The 19,576-nt window shown below is 41.3% G+C and overlaps 1 protein-coding gene and 1 long non-coding RNA gene across 3 annotated transcripts in view; one reads left to right on the top strand and one right to left on the bottom strand.

Moving 5' to 3' along the window:
* The window catches only part of ptprn2 (protein tyrosine phosphatase receptor type N2), a 156,036-nt gene that overhangs the window by 11,987 nt on the left and 124,473 nt on the right, over positions 1 to 19,576 (top strand). For both annotated transcript variants that reach the window (XM_085468240.1, XM_085468241.1), the window contains exons 2-3: positions 6,474 to 6,524; positions 16,076 to 16,189. In XM_085468240.1, coding sequence (XP_085324366.1) covers positions 6,474 to 6,524; positions 16,076 to 16,189 — 165 coding nt within the window. The remainder of the gene's footprint in view (positions 1 to 6,473; positions 6,525 to 16,075; positions 16,190 to 19,576) is intronic.
* LOC146701854 (uncharacterized) lies at positions 445 to 19,491 on the bottom strand. Its single transcript, XR_014922241.1, has 3 exons — positions 19,377 to 19,491; positions 19,082 to 19,141; positions 445 to 860 (listed from the first exon to the last, which is right to left on the bottom strand). It is a non-coding gene; the product is annotated as an uncharacterized LOC146701854 (long non-coding RNA).

The following is a 19,576-nucleotide window of genomic DNA, read 5'->3' on the forward strand; positions in this document are numbered from 1 at the left end:
ATGCTAAGCTAAGCTACGCTAAGCTAACTGGCTGCTTCACAAACATTGGGCACACAAGAAAGCTCTCACCTTAGCCTTGAGAAGAAAACTGTTCCTTTAAACATAAAAAGGTTTTTTTTTTCTCTAATGCAGTGATAGAAGTGAAGCCTCAATGGTAGAATTACTGTATTTTCTTGTGGTGTTAAAGTGAATTATTCATTTTGTCCTTCACCCCAGAGAAAATAGTTTCCTGATGAAATATGGGTGAACAAAATGTCACTGTCTTATTTAAACAACTGTTATAGCAGCGTCCTGCCATGTTCAGATGAAAACGTGTGGGGGGGGGGGGGGAATGTATAAAAAACATCGAGGATCGTGATAAGGTAACCAGAGCTCAGTTGCTGACACATAGCATGCAGCTTTTGACAAGAACAGACCTTCTGGAGCAGAGAAAAGCTTGGAGCCATCTTTAATTTTAGCAGGAGAGCGCCTTAATGACACAAGCTGTTTAAATCTGCGGACATGGTGTCAAGCTGATGCTAATTTGCTTGCAGGTGATGTTCTTCTCTGCTGTCCCCGCTCCAGCCACGCTCCCTTTTCAATTCACTTGCACTTTTATTGCAGTTGTCACCCGCCGCGCTGTTCTAAAATGGCTTTTTTGGCTGACGGTACAGTTGTCTGTGATTTACAAAAAATGAGCCAGGCGTCCTTGGTTGCACCTTATATCTATAATAAAAGATACTTTGGTGGCCCCAGAGAGTGAATGAAATATGCCCTTAACTGCAGCAGGCCTCGGGATTGGCTGTTCTCGCTGCCAGGCTCCCAGCGTTCTCCTTGGCCCCTCAGACATCGCAGATGGTACCCGAGCACCGGCCAACCACCTGTGAGGGAAAGTGGATGATCAGGCCTCTGACTTCTTGTTGAGCTTAGGGTTTTGCCTCATAGGGACATAGTTAATGTTCTGGGCAAGGTCAGCCAATCACAGCCAAACGTTTAGAGACCTAAATGTGCACTGGGATGTGTACTTAATAGCATTATAATGCTCAGGTGGAGATTGACTGTCGGATAATGTGGTTATATTGTTTTCTAATGAGAAACGTATGTAATTGCTTTTCCTCAAACAAGCCTTTCACTCCTCTCTGATTTCACACTCCCAAGGGGAGATACGCACGCTGCTGTGTCCCAACACGCAGGTGGTTTTAGTTATAGGTGAATAGTTTTTTTGCATGTGCCTGTGCTGCTCCTTGTTTACTTACACGGTCGGTGCACTTGCTGCCCTAAATAGCAGTTACTTGTAACAAAGTAGACAGGACACATCCTCGTAAAGTGTTTCTGTGCTGCATGTAGAGGTCTCAGAAAGGGTAATAGATCCCGTCCAAGTTCCCACTGTTGCATGCTTTCCTGAAGGTGTCATTTATGCAAAGTCTGCACAGCATGTTTTAATGTCATTTTGAAAGGCAGACAGAGACAAACAGTGACTGTAGCACATGTAGTTATGCACTTCTGTCTGATACACCTCCTATTTTACCGTCTCTTGAGAATACAGACCTCTAACTACCGCTGCATCTTGTTAAAAAACTGTGAAGTAACTCCTGTGACCTTCTGGAGTCTCCCTTCATACAGCATTTATAAATTAGGTCACAAAGCATCTATTTTGGGAGCAGAAACTTCTGCATATTTACAGCAGTTGTAGTCGGCTCTCATCTAGTGCAGCTACTAACAATTACTTTCATTATCTTTAAATATTAATATTAGTTTCTAAAGAGTCCTGATTTCTTGGTTTTTTGCATATTTGTCACACTAAATCTTATAAATCATCAACAAAGATAACCTGAGTAATACAAAATGCACCTGATCCTGTGTAAAACCTAAAGCTAATCAAACGTTTGTGGCTGTGAGTCTTTTATATCACTGTTGGGGGGATTGTTTAAAATTCCCCCACATTGGAGGGTTTTGGGTATGAACGGGCTCCAAAGCATCTCAATCAGATATGAGTCCGGACTTCGACTGGGGCGCTCCAAAACCTTAATTTTGATTGAAAACACAATTGCTGGTATGTTTTAGATCATTGTTATAACCGGCATAACTAAGATAAGTGATAACAGTGTGAAAGGTGAGCATATATGACATGTTTTTACTGCATTGCTCACATGGGTCGAAGGAAAAAAGTCACATGCTTAAGTTAAAAATCGTCTAAAAAGCACAAATCATTTCCCTTTAAATCCGTCTGTAACTGCACTTACTTGACTTGAAGAACGGCTACAGATAAGCCATGATTGATCTGTGACGAGGCTGACACGGCCTCAGTACTTAATACCAAACGTAACACTTTTTCATAAAGGTCATTGTGTTTGTGAAATTATCTTGTAGGCCTTGGGTTGAATAAAAGAGCGCGGCTGTTCTTTGTCAGGATGCGTCATCAAGATATAGCAAGGACTCCTTTTTTTTTTCTCCCTCAGCATCGACAAGTCCTTTTTTCTGCCTGGGGTAATCAGCAGCATCCACTGTGATTGCATTTTAATTAAAAGGCGCCATTTTAATCATCTCGCACGGTGTTGGAGAAAGGGGCTGTGCTGTTATCAATTCTATGTCCCTGCCTATCTCACACGCAGACACACACACACATACTGTCTGACTAACTATGCTCGACTGGACGCGTTATTAGTGGAAAGTTGTAATTAATATTGAGAGCTGACAAGGCTTCCCAGAGAACCCCATGAATTAAACAGGGAAGTGATGAGGAAGTAAAGTTGAATGGACTGACACTAATTGCGGAGTGCTGAGATGTGCATGGTCAAGAGGGATTGACTCTTCCAGCTCTAAGTGACTGCTTTATAAGTTTGGTGTAAATTCTTCTTTCACTTACCTTCAAGCTAAATGGGAAAGTCTTGGTAAGTTAAACAAAGTCGTGCGAAAATTAGGGCTGGCAGGTGAATATTGTTTGCACGGTCTATAAAATGTCAGAAATTCATTTTTTCTCAAGCCCAAGGTGACGTCTTAAAATTGTTTCATTTGTGGAAACAACAAACTGACAGGAAGTGATGCCTAATTAGAAAAAGCAAAAATCCTCTCAGTTTAGAAGCTTTAACTGTAATCGTTAATCAACTATCCAAAATGTTTTAGTTAATTTTTTCTGTTGATTGATTAACCAAGAAATTAATTGAACTCTAATTAATGTTCATCATCAGAAAGTCAAATGACTCAGTCGAGAGTGGTAATGGCCCATGCTTCTCCAGCAAGCACTCGGCGACAGTGGGAAAGAAAAACTAAATTTTAAGCTTTTAAGGAAGAAACCACCAGCAGAGCCTGGCTCAGTCATCTGCCCAGACTGGATGGGGGTGAGGGGAGAATAACAACATAAAAGACACCCTGTGGAAGAGAGCTAGAGGTTAATATGGTGATACAACAGGTGCAGGCTACTGACACGATCCAGCACATATTAGCAGGGTGCAACACGCTAGCAGGGAGGGCATACATGGTACTGGAAATTGAACATCCGTGCTGGGTATGGCCTGGAGATCCCAAGGTCAAAATAGGCCACGCCCCATTGGTTGGTTGAGAATGACCGAGCCCAGATGCTGTGGCACTTCCATAGAGGATAGAGCTGGACAAACTGTTGATGGCTAACACAGTGGACATAGCAGTGGGAAGACAGCCATAGCGACAGATGTAGCTAAACCAAGTGATAGCACCGTTAAGAAAAGGAACATGACAACATTCAATATTCATTCACTCACAGTATACATAAAGTTTTGAAATATATCAAAAGATATCAACAGAAAAAACAGTATCAGTATCGGTTCATTTAATTTCTACTCAGTTCAACAAACAGCTGTACAGTACAACACGTGCAGGTGTACGTCAGTCCTGGTCCTCACTCAGGTTGTGTCATTTTGATATATGCTGGGCAGCCAGATAGGCCCCGTGTCCTTCTCCTTGGACTGCTTCTAATTTTGTCATGTTGTTTAGCTCACTGAAATACAGATCTGAATTGGTTGAAGTAAGTGGTCCTCACGTCACTGAGTAATTTACATCTTAAGAGGAAATGCATCTCTGTTTCAACCTCACCTGTCACAGTTTTGTTTCTGTTTGTATCTTCCATTGCCGGTTTATGGTCACTGACCTTATGCCTGGTTAGAATGTTTCTGATTTCTGCCTCTGACAGTCAACGGATTTTCTGCCATTTCATAATCTCTCTAATTTGTTTTGGCTTTTAGTCCATTCTCTCCAGTCTTTCTGATAGATTTATTCGCATTGTGTGATGATTTGGTTCACTCTGACTTGTGTTTGGTAAGCAGTGCTGTTGTGAGACTTGTTGGGGCGTGTTTGTGTGGACACAGTCTCAACACCAGCTGGCATAAGTGGCTCTTGAGGGATTGAGGGTGTCTTGGGGGGATGGAGCTCCTTTGAATGTTAATTTTGAGCAAGTATCTGCCTAATTCTGCTCGACGGGCATTTGTTGAGTTTTTCTTTGTACATGATAACCAAATCTCCATAAACGTTTCATATATAATAAAGCATGAATGTGAAGAATATGTTTGCAAAGGACAACATTTGTAATCCGATGAGTATTGACCGCCTGCACGATAAAGAGTAACTTGAGCAAAAGTGTAACTGTTTGGGGCTTTTTTAGATTTTTGTTAGCCTCTTTAAATGTATCTGTGTTGATAGTAAGCAATGATTGGAAAGTGTTAGCCTGGATATGATTAGACCCAGTGTTCACTTGCATTTCTGTACAAGTACAAGTACAACCCTGCCATATTAAAATTGATAAAACTGTATGAAGTTTACCATTAACATTCATATGGATTTTTGTTTCAGGCCTCTAGTCTGGATGATTCACTCTACTTGTCACTCTGTTTTTGGTCTCCACCAACTCCACCAAATGTGGAAATATTTGGCTTTTTATCCGTCAGATCCGTCAGGGAGCACACAGAAAGTTTATCATCTGTTTATTTTCTGCCGCAAACCTTCTGATATAAGACAGAAACCCAGGTTTTAAACCATGAGCATTAGAGTTGTGGTTTTAGTTATTTGTAAATTGCAAATATAACTGAAAATGACTCTTCCAAAAATATATTGGTGCATATACAGGCATCCTTTAGCCTATAATGTGTCCATTAAAATGAGGTATATACTCGTTATGATGCAGAATAATATTCAGGTACAATGAGTTGGAAAAGCAATTCATGGTCTTGGTTTTAGAGCAGTAAGTTCCTTTTCTTCAGTTTGGGACATTCTGCCTTTTAGTTTTGTTCCAGAGAGCTGAGCGACCTTACAGCTCTGTGTTGATGCCCCACTCTACATCGTTAAATAGCAATTTTGCTGACACATTGAAGCCATTACCTTGCAAAAGAGTAATTTCATAAAATGTGCCCTCGACTCCTAAACAAAATGGCTGCGCACTGTGCCTGTAAGTTCCAGTTCCCACGCAGATTAGCCTTTAATAATGCAACAGAATAATGACCTGCACGTCCAACTGGGAGAGAAGAAACTTGAACAAACTTTGGATAAGTAAAGCCTGAAAAGTTCCTCTCTCTTCCACACCTGTCCTTATTATCTGCCCTTTCTGTGCCAATTGATTATCCGACATCCCGCAACTATCTCTTCTCGTTATTAAAGAAGTCTGACAGACACCGCTCCTCCTACTCAGCCTGTTCTTCATTCACGGTCACAAGCTGCTCGTTGCTGTCCATCGAGGCCACCGGGCCAAGAGGGTGCATCCAATTCCGTCACTCTGCATGATGAGCGGAGGGAGGGGAAAAACAAAGATAAAAGAGTTGGAGAAACAGGACTGAGGCTCAGCCTAGTTGTTTGCAGACTCTCCGTGTGTTACCAGCACTGCAAACGCCATGAAGTGGTGTATCATGAGCTCAATGAACTAGCCTAAATCTTGTGCTCGGTGTAGTTAATTTTGATCCTGAATGTGCGAACACCTCCTCCGTACAAGACAGAAAATTACACTTTTTTTTATTTTGTTTTTTTTTTTGTTTTTTTTCACGCCTCAGCCTTTTCCTGGAAATGTGTAAATGTAGAGGATCACCTGTGCAGATCGGCGAGCAGAACAATCAGTCCTCTGTTCGCCGCAACTCCCACATGAGAGAGATATGAACACAGGGAACAGCTACTCATAATGCTTCTGCCATCTGTTCATTTATTAGTCTGGAACACCCATTCTTAGTCCAAGCATTAAAGCTCATTAATATTCATGCAACATTCATAAATGGAAGCGCTGCCCATGGATTTGGGGTGTCAGTGTCAGAGACAGCTAGGGGAAGTCACACTAATTGATGATTGATGGCTCTGCCATTAGCGGCAAAGCCTAGGGCTAGAGTTAATGTAGTCCTAAGCTGCACTTTTATAGCTCTGCCACATATTTAGAAAATGTAGCTAATTTGGCATTGCATTTTCTCCGCAGCAAAGACAAACACTTTAACGACTTGAGCTGCTTTCATTTCTTGTCTCCTCTTTGTTTCACCTTCTCTGACCTCCAGGTTGCCTGTTTGAAGATGAGCTCTGTACACCCTATGAGTTCTGCGTCAACGGTAAGTCCACCTTCATGTACACATACCTCTTTTTATCATATACAGGACACTTGAAAAGTTTTATCAAGTTTATCCAAAATGAAGTCCTTAGTCCAGTCACACAGGCATAAAGACTCGCTGGAGACTACCAACTGCTAAGGAAAGTTGTGTATTACCCAACATGTTGGGAAGTGGTTGGTGGAGACTTGCTGTGGTGACGTGCAGTTTGCATGGAAGATGCTCACTTGTCAAGAGTGCTTGCAAACTGGTTAGTAAAACTGTGAAGAAAGCAATACAAACTGGAATCAGAGGCCGTCAAAGTAAAGGTTGCACCTTTTGAAACATGTTGGTTCAAGCAAAAAAGCAATACGGGTAACTTTACTTTAAAGGCAAATGCTCTCTTAGTGAGCAGTTGACAAATGTTTGCAGACAAGTTGGCATCTTCCATGCAAAGTGTGGAACGCAATCACAAAGAGGGTTTTGATGCAGCATCCACTTTGCGACCAATTTAACCCGGCATTCAGTGAGGAAATAGACATTTCATCCCTAATGACTGGAGGTTGCCAGAGGGTTGCCAACCAGTCTATAGGCCTATATGACTGAGACTGTAATTATCATTAAAAATGACCATAAAGCTCTGAAACCAATCATTAAAAAAGGTCTTTAAAAAATGCTCATTTGGGTTTCTCACATCTAATCAAACAAATTGTGGGAGGGAGGCGTGGTTGCAGACAGAACAGACACCTCAATAATCGGCTGGATATTTATCTTTTTATTGGTTTTTGGTAATGTCACTTTAGGTTGGTTGTGGGAGATTCGATATACAAAAGGTCAACAAATAGTCATAGCTCACTAAACTTTGTTTTAAACTGTGTGTGAGAAATTATTTTGACTTTTATATCACAGCTTTTCCTCCATGATTTCTCTTTACGCCTAATTTTTTCTTTACAGGGAATGAGTACCAGAAAACAAAGGTCTGGTCACTTGATCATAACTGAATCACGAGCAAAAATAATACTCTGGTATTCTGATGTGTTTCGGCTTTCCTTATTAAAAGCAGCTTTCTCTAGGCAAGCATGCTCCATATGAAGCTAGTACAGTATTGTGCGTGTCTGTGTTGCAAATTGGACTCTGTTTCAGAGGAGGAGGAAGGAATTCAGACCCCTGGTTTCTTATAATATTAGCTGGTTGTCTGTGGTACACAATATTATAGGAAATGCAGTCTGCTAACTATAAAGCTCTCAGTACGACGGTGCTGTATCTACACCAATTAGCTGCAACAATAAAATCCAACACTGTAGTTTCCTTCATAAACCAAAACAGAATTGGCCTGTAGACATGGACGCTTGCTCTCTTGGGGGTGGCCCGGGGTGTTGGACACGCTGACACTGGCCGTGAATCCCTTGGGTCATGAAAATCCTGATGGAGTGGAGCCTCCATGAGTCAAACTTGTGCCAGCAAATCCTCGTATGGCGATCGCATTGGGATGCCGGGTCAATGCCTTACACTCTTTACTGTGGTAAAATGTCAATTTATCTGCTTGCAATGCAATGTTTAAGTTACTGGTATCTGTCAGCATAACATTGACGTGAATGTCCACATCCAAGATATTCAAGCGAAACGTCGCATGGGAACAAAATGCTATTGGGTCCACCTGTCAGCTGTTTTAATGTTGGTGCTGATCATGAAACTGGAGTTGTGCACCAAGTGCAATTTTGGAGTCATTGCTGTAAGTGCTTGTGTTTTAAATTTTGTAAATGTGAGGTTCACCAAAGTGGAGTTAAAGTCTCAACATCTCCGAACCTGCAGATAAAGCCTTAAGCTATTTTTAATCGCTCACAGATTTATATATAGATAGATGGAGACTGAAGGTCCCGCTCACAGCATTCTTCTTAGTTTAGACATACAGCATGAGTCATACTTAAGAAAAGCTTCAAAATTGAATGTGAGTCAGGCTGCAACAATAATACCACACAATATAAACACACAGAAGCTCTCTGATCTCATTCATCTAATGATTGATGCCGGCGTCTTGCTTTCCCCCCTTTCGATTCCGAGGTTTCTCCAAACCACACATGATCTCGACCTCATCTGCAAACCTTCTCGCCATGGAGCACGGACCTATCTGTCTCAGTGGTTGCCATGACAATGCATCACCGGATGAACAGAGGGGAAATGTCATAGCTTTTCACTGTGAGGCATTCAGGCGGCTCACGCAGCGGGCTGTAATTTTAAAGGGGATTGATAGCGTGTCGATATTGAGGATCGTCTCCGCGGAAAGTCATCGGGAAAGGTTAATGTATTCAACACAGCAGCAGCAGGAAGTCAGGGAAGGGTCAAACGTGTATGGAGCGGTTTCATGTCCACGTGTTTGTTTTTGTCCTTGCAGGCATAATGATTAAATGCCTGTGCTTTGAGCCTGTTTGTTTGTCTGCACCTTTCAATTACTTTCTGCAGACTCATCCTGAAATCTGTATCACAAACAAGATGAAGGCAACGAGAGGAAGACGAGCACTTTCTCAGGCAGCAGAATTATATGCAAAACATGAACTACAGCTAACAGAACACAAAGTATCAAACTGACTATTAATATGCTAATAAGAGGAAGAGGATGAGAATGACCCGAGTTAACATTCGATTTTGAACTTTGTGTATGTCCTCAGATTTTTGTAAACATGATTACGAAGCCAGCGTGCATCATAGATAACTCGTGCATGATCTGATTACATTTTGAAAAAACCTTCCTGCATAGTTTTGCATACTGTTGAAGGAACACTGATTTGAAACTGATGCCAAAACTCCTTCACACTTGAAGCTACCAAGAACAAAATGATACCAAATAATTTAGCATGGAAAACAACTGAATTTACAGTTTACTTGTAACGAAGCTGATTTTTTTTGCCTGTGAACAACGTCCTATAAGAGTGATACTGTACATGGGAACTATTGCATATTGACAGTAAACAATCTGATTAATGACAATAAACCACTAGTACTGTAAAGTCACAATATGTGGTCTTTTATCGCGGTAATAAATGGACTGGTAGTTTTTTCTACTCTGTTTGAGTACTCAAACTGCTTTCTTACTACAAGTCTAATTCACCAATTCACACATACATTCATGCAAGCTCTTTTTTCTAGTATTAAGTGCTTTTAATCTAACTTTGACTATGCATCAGTTACAACACCGGTTTCAATGTCTGGCCCAAGAATACTTTGACATGCTGGCTCGAGGAGCTAGAACACCCTACCTCCATATCCACAGCTGGCCCTCAAAAATGGACATCATGCTGTGACATAACACCTCTTGTTTAAGTAAAGAATGACTTTTAATGCTTTGATACACAGGTCAGGACACTTTATTGGGCCTGCGACTAATTGCTGTTGTCATTATTGATTACTGAGACATTTTCCAGCCCAGTGAGTCATCCAGTGGCTGGTTTTATCCAAGTAACAGATAAAATGCATCCTAATTGTTTTTGCTTTACTTTTCTGTCAGCTAACTAATCAATTAATCAACTGGTTTTTGCACTCTGTGGCAACACTACAAGGGTTCAAAATTAATAATTGTGGCTGCAGTAACCACATACCTGGAGAACAGAGACGTATCATTACAGATTTGTTCAACATTTTACAAAGATGAGACCATTGATGCCACTCATGCCTGCACTATAAATATCAAGCAACAACTAGCATCTATAGTTAGCTTACTTTAGCACAAAACTACACCTAAAATGCCACATAATTGGGTGGGTGTCTGTGATCTCATGCCTCCGGCAATGACCCTCGCAGAACTCCACACTGCTTAAAAGCAGAATCTGCAAAAGATCTTTTATTTTGAAAATCCACCACCAGTTTCTCTAGGGTGCTCCTGTTTTTGACTTCCTGCTCTCGTCATCAGTCCCATCTACGCTAACATGGCTTCCATAAAAAACAAAACAAAACATGACTTTATTTAATACAATGTTAAACTGATGGCTACTACTGCTTCAATCTTCGAGGCCATGAATACCCGAAATCTTTAAAGGGTTGGAAATACTAGTTGGCTGATTGTGTTGACTCTGCACTGAAGTGAAAAAAAAAAAACTAGATAAAGTTATTTCTAGAAATGCTGAAACACTGTTCTGAGATGTGTGTGTGTGTGTGTGTGTGTGTGTGTGTGTGTGTGTGTGTGTGTGTGTGTGTGTGTGTGTGTGTGTGTGTTTTTTAAAGGGTTGGGATTATCTTCTATTGAGAGGGAGTGGGTAGACTTTGGAAGTTAGCACAAATTGGGAGACCTCCTCCTTGATTTCCATATTAACCCAGTTTCAGAGGAAATGGGGAAAAAGCAGAGAGTACAGAAGATAATATATTTAAAAAAAAACCTTTAATTACACGGCCTGCTTTGCTAAAAGGAAGAAAAATAGAAAAAAAACTGCTGACACCTTCACAATAAAATACCCCGAGGTAGACAAGAGTGTCTTAGTGTGGATACATAAGAACATGAAGACTCATGAAGAATGTAATATGATCCTTGAGGCACCTCGAGGCAGGAACATCTAAATATGTTTTTGAGTACTTTGGCAGGTGTTCGTGTGTTTGTTTGTATGGAAGTGGACAGATTTGTGACCGGCGTGTGAGTTCAAAATGAAGACCAAATTCAGCCCACGGGTACCGAGTACTCATCTTATCACGTAACAGTTTAGTAATAAACTGGGTACTCACAGGCTAGAGCGTCAGCATGTAGCCGGTGTGATCCCCATGCAAGATTGGCCTCTAGTCGTATTTTCATTTTAGCTTTTATTTATTTATTTTGCCGTGCTCACAGAATCCGTCTCCAACCGAAATGCAATTACTGCGCTGTGCTTGTTCACTGTAGGAAAATATATACAGGCAAAAAAGACTAATGTTAGATTAATGTTGTACCTAATATGCAAGTAATGAAACATTATTTAGCTGCCTCATCGGCACACTCAGTCTTGCTCTGTCATTCTCCATTGGACTCCTGATGAGCAGCATCTACTGCACAGACACATGATGTGTGGGAGTAACTAGGTCTGCCACATCAACTCTTCCTCAGGTCCCCGAAGGAGTAACCTGGTTTATTCTGGGCTGGGCCAACCGTTCTTCACCCGGTTTGTTGCCATGCAGGGTGGCTGAGGGCAGGGAAGGGTTGCATCATTTTATATGTGACTGACTATCGTTTTCAGTGCTTATGAAAACACATTCTTATTTTTGCACTCAAAAGCATGAAAACAGCTCTTTACTAATCAATCTCTATTCATCACGAACATAAGACCCAAAATTTACCGCATCCATAGCAACATATTCACCCCCTTTTAAGCCAAACCTAAACCACTGGTGCAAATGATTGTCTAAACGTTTCAGCTACGCTTTCTTTGATCACACTGAGCTTTAGCATGGCAATATTTTATAATTTAACATTAATTTGTCAGCTAAAATCACAATTAACTGCTTCCTTGCAGATTTTATTAACTGTAGCTAGCGAGAATGAGCTAATATGTGATGAGACTTTAATTTTTTTTAATTGTTTGTAAAAATATGATATAATAAAAGACTGCGACAGGTATCAGCATGCTCACTAGCTAATCTTCCCGTCTTTTTTGATTTTGAACAAAGATGCTTCATGAACTGTAGATTAGGTAGATCATTTAATATCCTTACACATACCATCTGACTTCCTGCCGTCATGTCTCATTTTTAATGCAATGCTTCAAATCTTTACCCTCGTCTTCAGGGAATGCTTTTCTAGATGTTGTTCTAAAAGCATATGTGATTACCCGGGAAATGCATTTTAATTTGATGCAGCTCTCCAAAGTCTGTGGCTTACTGCTATCACAAGCTAGGCTAAAGTACAGCGGATAAGTGCTACATGTTTCCCTCGGGGCACACTATTAAACACTTAACCAACAGTGTGGTATCGATTGGCGGTTATCTTTCCTCCACTCGGGCCAATATTGTCTGAAACATCCAGACTTTATTTCAGATTTAAGCTATTTAGGTGATGCTTCTATTGATCAGCAACAAGTGCAACTGCAGCATAAACACCTTAAGTAACCACTACAAAATCCATCATATCAAAACAATACAAAAAAAAATCTGCAAGGACAGAGAAAGAGCGCCAGAGCTCAGGAGGCAAATCCAGGAATAATCATGTATGAAGTGCCGAGTAAAGTAACTGTAAGTATCAAAAGATGCTACAGCGGGTTTAACAAAAGACGCGAGCTCTTCAGGGGAAGGAAAAATGTAATAATAGAGATGATTTATGCCCCACAGCCATATTCAACAGGCGGTATGTTTTGATCTGAAAGTCTGATTTATCTTTATTCATTTCTGTATTTCCATGTGCATTACAGAGCATGCATAAATATAATTATCATTTCAAAGCCACAACTGCCACACAGGAAGCCCAGAATAACCTGTAAACACTTCATTAATCATATCCTGATCACTTTAGCTTTTGTTCCCATACATTGTTCCTTATTTGCAGACTACATCTGGACGGACTCGGTGCGTTGATCTGAGTCTATTTATTTTCATAACATGAGTTGCGGCGCTAATACACCTGTTCCAATAAATCTTAATTTGTCTCCTGGGTCCGTCTGCCTCATCTTCTGAATGTACAGTCTTTTGGAAATGCTTTGCTGACTGTCAGCTTTAGTGTTTCCTCATGTTATCCAAGAGCATTAGCTTTCACAGTTTAAATAGCTTTAGCAGCAGCCTGGCGTCTCTCTGTTTGTCACAGCGAGAGGAGAGACGTGCCTGGATTTAGAGCGCTTTACCTTTTTCAGCTGAAAATCTTCTTTATTCCTGCCAACGTGCTGCTTATCCAGTCACAGCTTCTCTTGAACATCACTGATTTATGGGATGGTGCATTTGAGGGCTGATCAATTGATTGATTCTGTGACCTACTTTATGTATTATGGATTGGACTTGATTGAGCTTTAATTGCGCTGCAGTCTTGCCACTGCAAGACAGCACATACTGATGTATCGTCAGCTTAATGCATCCTTAAGCCTCGCAGGAGATGATCAGAAAATCACTGCAAATAGACTTCAGCTGGACGGTTCGGACATTCATAGATCTGTTCCACTCATAGTGACATATTTTAGGAAAATTATTTTGCCGTTTGACTGATTCCCACGTGTCAACCCTCTGCATACCAAACACATGCTGGGAACCTCCAGGCCTGGAATTAAAATGTTGTTTTTATCTGTCAAAAAAATAGAAGGAAAGAAAAATGTGTTTTCCTCCAAGCTGTCAGCTACAATAACCATTCCTGCTTGTTTTGATCTCCTCAATATTGTAAATATACTCACTAAAGTGACAGGATAATGCTTTGTGATTCATTGTGCATGTGGCTCTGAATGGCTCGGCACCACCTCGATAGACCAGTCAACTGTTATATTTGCCAAACAAGGATTTCTTTGTTGTTAAACACCTGACTTCTATATTTAATGCACTAAATCACAGTGTGTGTGTGTGTGTGTTTTCATATCTGGTTGCCATCGGGAATGTCCCTGACAACAGAGAAGGAAGTAACATGTGCCATCACTATGGAAACCAGTGAAGGATGCAGAGCATCAAACATTGAACAGTTTTCCGTCACTTGTTATGTCACCAGCCTCCCTTTATTTCTTACATAATAGTCACTGATAGTGTAATAACTTATAAAAATATATCACAAAACACTCTTATTTTGGGATCATATCAACTGCGACACCCGGAAAAAAAAAAGAAGAGGGAATGTTGGCAAAGAGGAAGGAGACAGTTGACGTTCTGTGATGCACACACGTCTGTGATGATCTGAGTCTGTAGGTGGGAAGTTTTCCTCTGCGCCGTTGGAGTTCTCGAAATAACTCCGGAGCGTTGCACCGTGCTGTCTATGCTAATTCACCTCCTCCCACAGGCTTATTCCTGTACAGAGCTGTCATTTAATGATTCACAGGGAAGAGGGGGGGGAAGCTGGAGAGGGACACACCCGCATCTCGTTAAAACTAAGAATTCAATTTAGAGCATCGTTAGACATCACATTATTATCTTTCACGCAGAATCACTGTAGCCAAAAGAAAACTGCTGTTTCCATTTGCAGCCATTTATATTTGGTGGTATGGCTGTGCTGTAGGACACACCCAATCACTATCCACTTGTATATGGAGAAAGACGGAGTCGGGAGAACCGACACAGAATACTAAACATCTGATTAAGCCAGAGAAGGCATGAAAAGAAGTGAAAAGGAGGTTATAGACTGGAGGTGGGTTGTAAAGTGGCTTGCAGTTATGCAGTAACTTCAGACAGGCCCATACAGCTCAAAATATTGAGCCTCATATAAGACTGGATTGCTAATTGGACGTGTAGAACGGTATCAAATGATTGCACCTGAGCATAACTTATTTACCTGAATTAACATTAAGCTTGATCTCCAAAAGAGATGTTTCACTCTTAATGCAGAGAGACATCCACTGATCATGGTCATTTCGGCTTTTAATGATTTCTTGTGATTTCTTCTGTTTCCTGCGTACAGTAGCTCAATCTTTGTCTCGTCTGACCATATGTGTCCCAGTGTAGGTTACAGGAAATCCAAAATAAATTCAAATTTGTGCACCCAGTTCTTGTTTCTAAAGTCATTAAATGTACAATTATTCCACCCTGGAAAAAGAAAAAGCTAAGGAAACTTCTGACTACCGTCTGTGATTGAAAAATATATCATAAATCGTTTGATTTGCACTTGTCTGTTTTCAGAAACCTAGGCAGAAAGTTGCAGTATGTAGTGGACATCAGTTTTTGCGTATTCTTTGTTTCCCGATGTGTCATTAAATATCACTCATAGCATTGATGTTTGCTGTCATTGTCCGACATCTTGGGGCTAATTAATGGGAAGCTGTGGTGCATGGCCAAGTGCTGATTCACATCATTAAATCACAGCTAATCACAGCGGCATCCCTTACACATACTCTCACGTGGCAGCATAGATGATTGCACACATATGAGTGCACGCTCGTGGAGGAAGTAGCTCAGATTGAAACTGCAGGATTCATCTCCAGAGATCTTCTTAGACTTTCATTTAGTGAGTTTAGCAAACAAGACGCATGGATTTATCTTCCAAGCTGAGAGAAGGTGACAACACGGGTCATTTATATTCTAGGCCTTGCATCTACACACTCCCTCCTGACCCCCGGAGCCTCGGCATCTTTCAGAGGTCTACACCATCCATTGAATTATGGGGCTGATAGGGGCTCTGTAGCGTGGGTTGCCTAGCAACTTGTATTGAGTGAGGCAGGAGGCCTGCTGATAGGGAGATTACTGGGGTTCCCGATAAAGTCCTTCCTGCCATGAACGCCGGCTTATCGTGGTGCTGTCGGAGGAAAAAATGTCAGCTATTAGCTCCCCAAAAACAGGAAATCAGAGGTATGAGGCACGGCAGGTGCCTCACATAAATATAACATTTCACCTTTACATCATCAAAGCCACAAAAAAGGGGCTGTAAAATTGTGTGTGTGCGTTTGTTTCTCACTTTAAGCTGTAAAAAGAAAAAACACTCATGAACCTGTTTTCACCATTTTCCTCTGTAGATGGAGTGTTTGGAAGGTGCCAAGAACTGGCTGGTGCAGACCTGCACACGTATGATATTTCTTCGTCTGCTCTGCAACGTCTCAGGATCCTCCTCCAGAAACTGGCTCACAGAGGTACAAACAGCCTGTCCATCTTTGTCCAACTTTCTTTTTGTCTCTTCGGCATCAGTCGCAGCAAATGCCTGTCAACTGCCATGGTGCAACGCAAGCCAAATAAGCCAAGCTGTCTCTTTGGCTAGGCGCAGCGTACCACCAGAGAGCTAGAACAGGTCATTTGACTCATATCAGGCTATTGTTGTGCCCCCATCGCCTAACTCTGGCAGCCAATCAGACCAGCACGTATGCCGCTCAGACATTTAAAGCTAATTTTGTGGATGAAAGGCTGTGAGGTGTGCAGTGTAATCACTTCAGACAGTGTGTACTGCTCACTCACTGGCAGCTGGCAGTGATTTTTTTTATATATATATTTTTTTCATGGCTATACATCTTCAGAGATATATTACATAAGAACTAACTATATGTGCATCTAATTTAGATGGAAATCAGTAGGAATTGCAAATATCTGTTTCTTGTTTCCTAACATGGAGACATGCCACCATTCCTTTGGATTTTGTATAATCAGTGCATCTAATGTGGGAAAATTGATATTCATGTCTTATACTAGTTGTGGGGAACAAAGTCTTCTCTTGCTGATACAGTGTGAACGCCAGCGCTAATTAGGAAGCATGAATCAGAGGGGAAAAAATAGCTTAAATTCTGTGTACAATGGAAAATATGAAGCAAACGATAGTATTTCATTTCATGGGCCTGTGATTTAATAATTTAATAGCATGTTTCCTGGAAGCAAATATGTAATTTGGTACTCATTATAAGTATAAATGTAGACACAACATGTTCAGGCAGTACGTTCCTAATTAATTACATCCAATTAAATGCCTGAGCGTGTGCACAGCAGGTCAGATGAACATGCAAAAAGAGGAAACATGTCTACAATTCAGCATAGACGGGAACGTTCATTATAAACTCGTTAAAATGAATAGGTACCAAGAAAATACATGTTTGTAACTGCAGCTATGACCCACCAGGGGGCAGTAGACACCTTTAACACAGACCGTGACCGGCCGCTCAGCCCTCCAAGCGTAATTGGCTTTGCAGGCCACTCTGAGCTTAATATCTTTTAACAGGCGTAAACCAGTGTTGAAAATCATTAAGAGTAAGCAGCCGGCCAGAGAAAATCAAAAAAAGAAAGAAAAAAAAGAGGGAGAAAATGGAGTGATGAATATTAAGCTAGGCGAGACCACACATTTATTCTAATTACTGCTTAGAAATAAACAAATGAGAGCGAGGTGGATGAGAAGAGATCCGGTGTGTAAATGGTTTTTTTTTTCTGCTCTGTTTTAAGAGGTGTTTAACTCTTCAGATGGTTTTCATTATGAGACTTCTTCGGTGACCTTGTATTTTAAGACTCCCGACACCACAAACATGACATCATCACTTTGAAACATGCTCGCCCATTCTGTCTCGTAGAATTACATCCACAGACACGAAGCATTATCTTCGGATGAGTCCACAATGCACTGTTAATGCTCGGTGGCACGTTATTCTTATCAGCTCAACAGCTATTGAAGTGTCATCTTTGAGACATCGGGGACCCTTTTTGAGGCTAGACGGGGTTATAGAGACCATTGTACTGTAACCCAAATTGAAGAGATGAAGGGGAGGAAAAAAAACATCAATGGAATCGATTTACAATCCTCTTTATCTTGCAGGTAGAAATCACACAATCTCTGCTCAATGCACAACACCAATGTCATTCAGATCAATAGAAACTGACCCTTGTACAAAAGGGCTTGGGTTGTCTGGATGTGCCCCCATTGGCAGAGCACATTGTCTGGTATTAAATTTTCACCACAATACCTCTTGAATGCAAGACGCTGTCATCCAGCTGCAAATGACTTTTATATTACACGTCATCTAAAGCTTAGTTAGTATTCACCGTGCACAGCTGCAGTCTTCCTACACATTTCATATAGCTAGACTGCTGTCAAACAGCTTTGGGATCATTACGGCTCTGCTAAATATGTGTGCTGCTGTAGCCTTGGATTGTGTGACTATACACACAGGAGCTAATTCAGTTACTGCAGCGATTTGAATTTGATGTTCAATATATTCAAATGATGAAGTATTTAATTGACCGTTCTCTAAAGCCCTCACTGGAACAGCAATTTTCCAATCACAGCAGTGCTTTCCCTACTTTGTGGAGGGCAGTGGGTTCTCCTGTGTTTTTTGTGTCATGTTATATTCTGTCCTCTCCTCTGGTCTCTGTTTCACCGGGTGATGGGAGTGGCTAACAAAGCAGATGAACTGAAGGTAAGGTCACAGAGAGAGTTCTCCCAGGAGAAGTTAAGAGAAATAAATTAGCAAAATTAGGTGCATCGGACAACTTCTAGAACTCAACCCATAAACTTGACCACTATCTCTTTTGTGGTCGTCTGCTTTTGATGCCTGATTTATGCCACTGCAGATGTGTCCTGTCGTTTACAAAGGTATTTGTCTGCGGAGAGTCTACAGAGAGGAGTTTTCAACCACTGCAGACAGATAGGCAGTCCAAAACTGCCCATCTATCTGCCCACGCGCTACCATCACTGGACCATAATTTCCCCATTAACCGCTACACTGCTCGCAGTGCTTCTGCCCTCGCCACATATACTGCTTTTGTAATCCACATCTCCTCCAATGCTGAAATTTCAGTTATATTTTGGAAAGGAGGAAGACGTTGTAGAGAGCCAAATCTGGGCAGTAGAGCAGATGGTGGGTGATGACTGTGTTGCTGTGGCCAGAAAAACTCATGCCTTTTAACTATGCTGTGAGCGGGCGCACAAATGCGTCGAAGTTCAGGTCGTTTGTACTCAGATGTTTTGAGATGTCCACATTGCCAGTGTAATGGTGGGGGAATCCATTTAATCTGGGAAAAACAACAAGCAATCTCCTGGTTGTGCTCCTTACCTGATGCTCATTCTTCATGACTTCTGTTTGCTTTCTGTCCCAAGGCCCAGCTATCATCACCTACGATAATCCGTGGCATAAAACATGGGTTAGTTTAACATAAAAGTTGATACAAGTTTGTAGGCCATGGTATTATGAATACGCGCACATGTGCAAGTGAGGCCAAAACTGGACCAAGGAGCTAGCTAAAGAACAAAGGAGGAGTTCTCCAAGGAGCACAGGACCTTGAAGGGCGGAGAAGGTTTTGCTTTGTTATTAAAGGTGCTGTTACAAAAATTTTGACTGCAACTCATACCTGGGTCTTTTAAACAATCTCTGCCTGAGTCTACCGAAATTCCTGAAGATGCTAGAAGCTCAGTGTCGATAGCGAGCTACTAGCCCTGGCTAGAGCGAGTGTAGCTCTACGTTTACCTCATTCATTTACAGACATAGCAACCGTAGCTATGGAGGAGGAGGGACTTAGCAAGCAGTTGTGCTCCTAGAAGGTGAGTACAG

Source organism: Copadichromis virginalis, linkage group LG9 (assembly GCF_057382275.1).
Source record: "Copadichromis virginalis isolate Kocher_CV1m ecotype Utaka linkage group LG9, C_Virginalis_male_GT1.1, whole genome shotgun sequence".
Lineage (NCBI taxonomy): Eukaryota > Metazoa > Chordata > Actinopteri > Cichliformes > Cichlidae > Copadichromis > Copadichromis virginalis.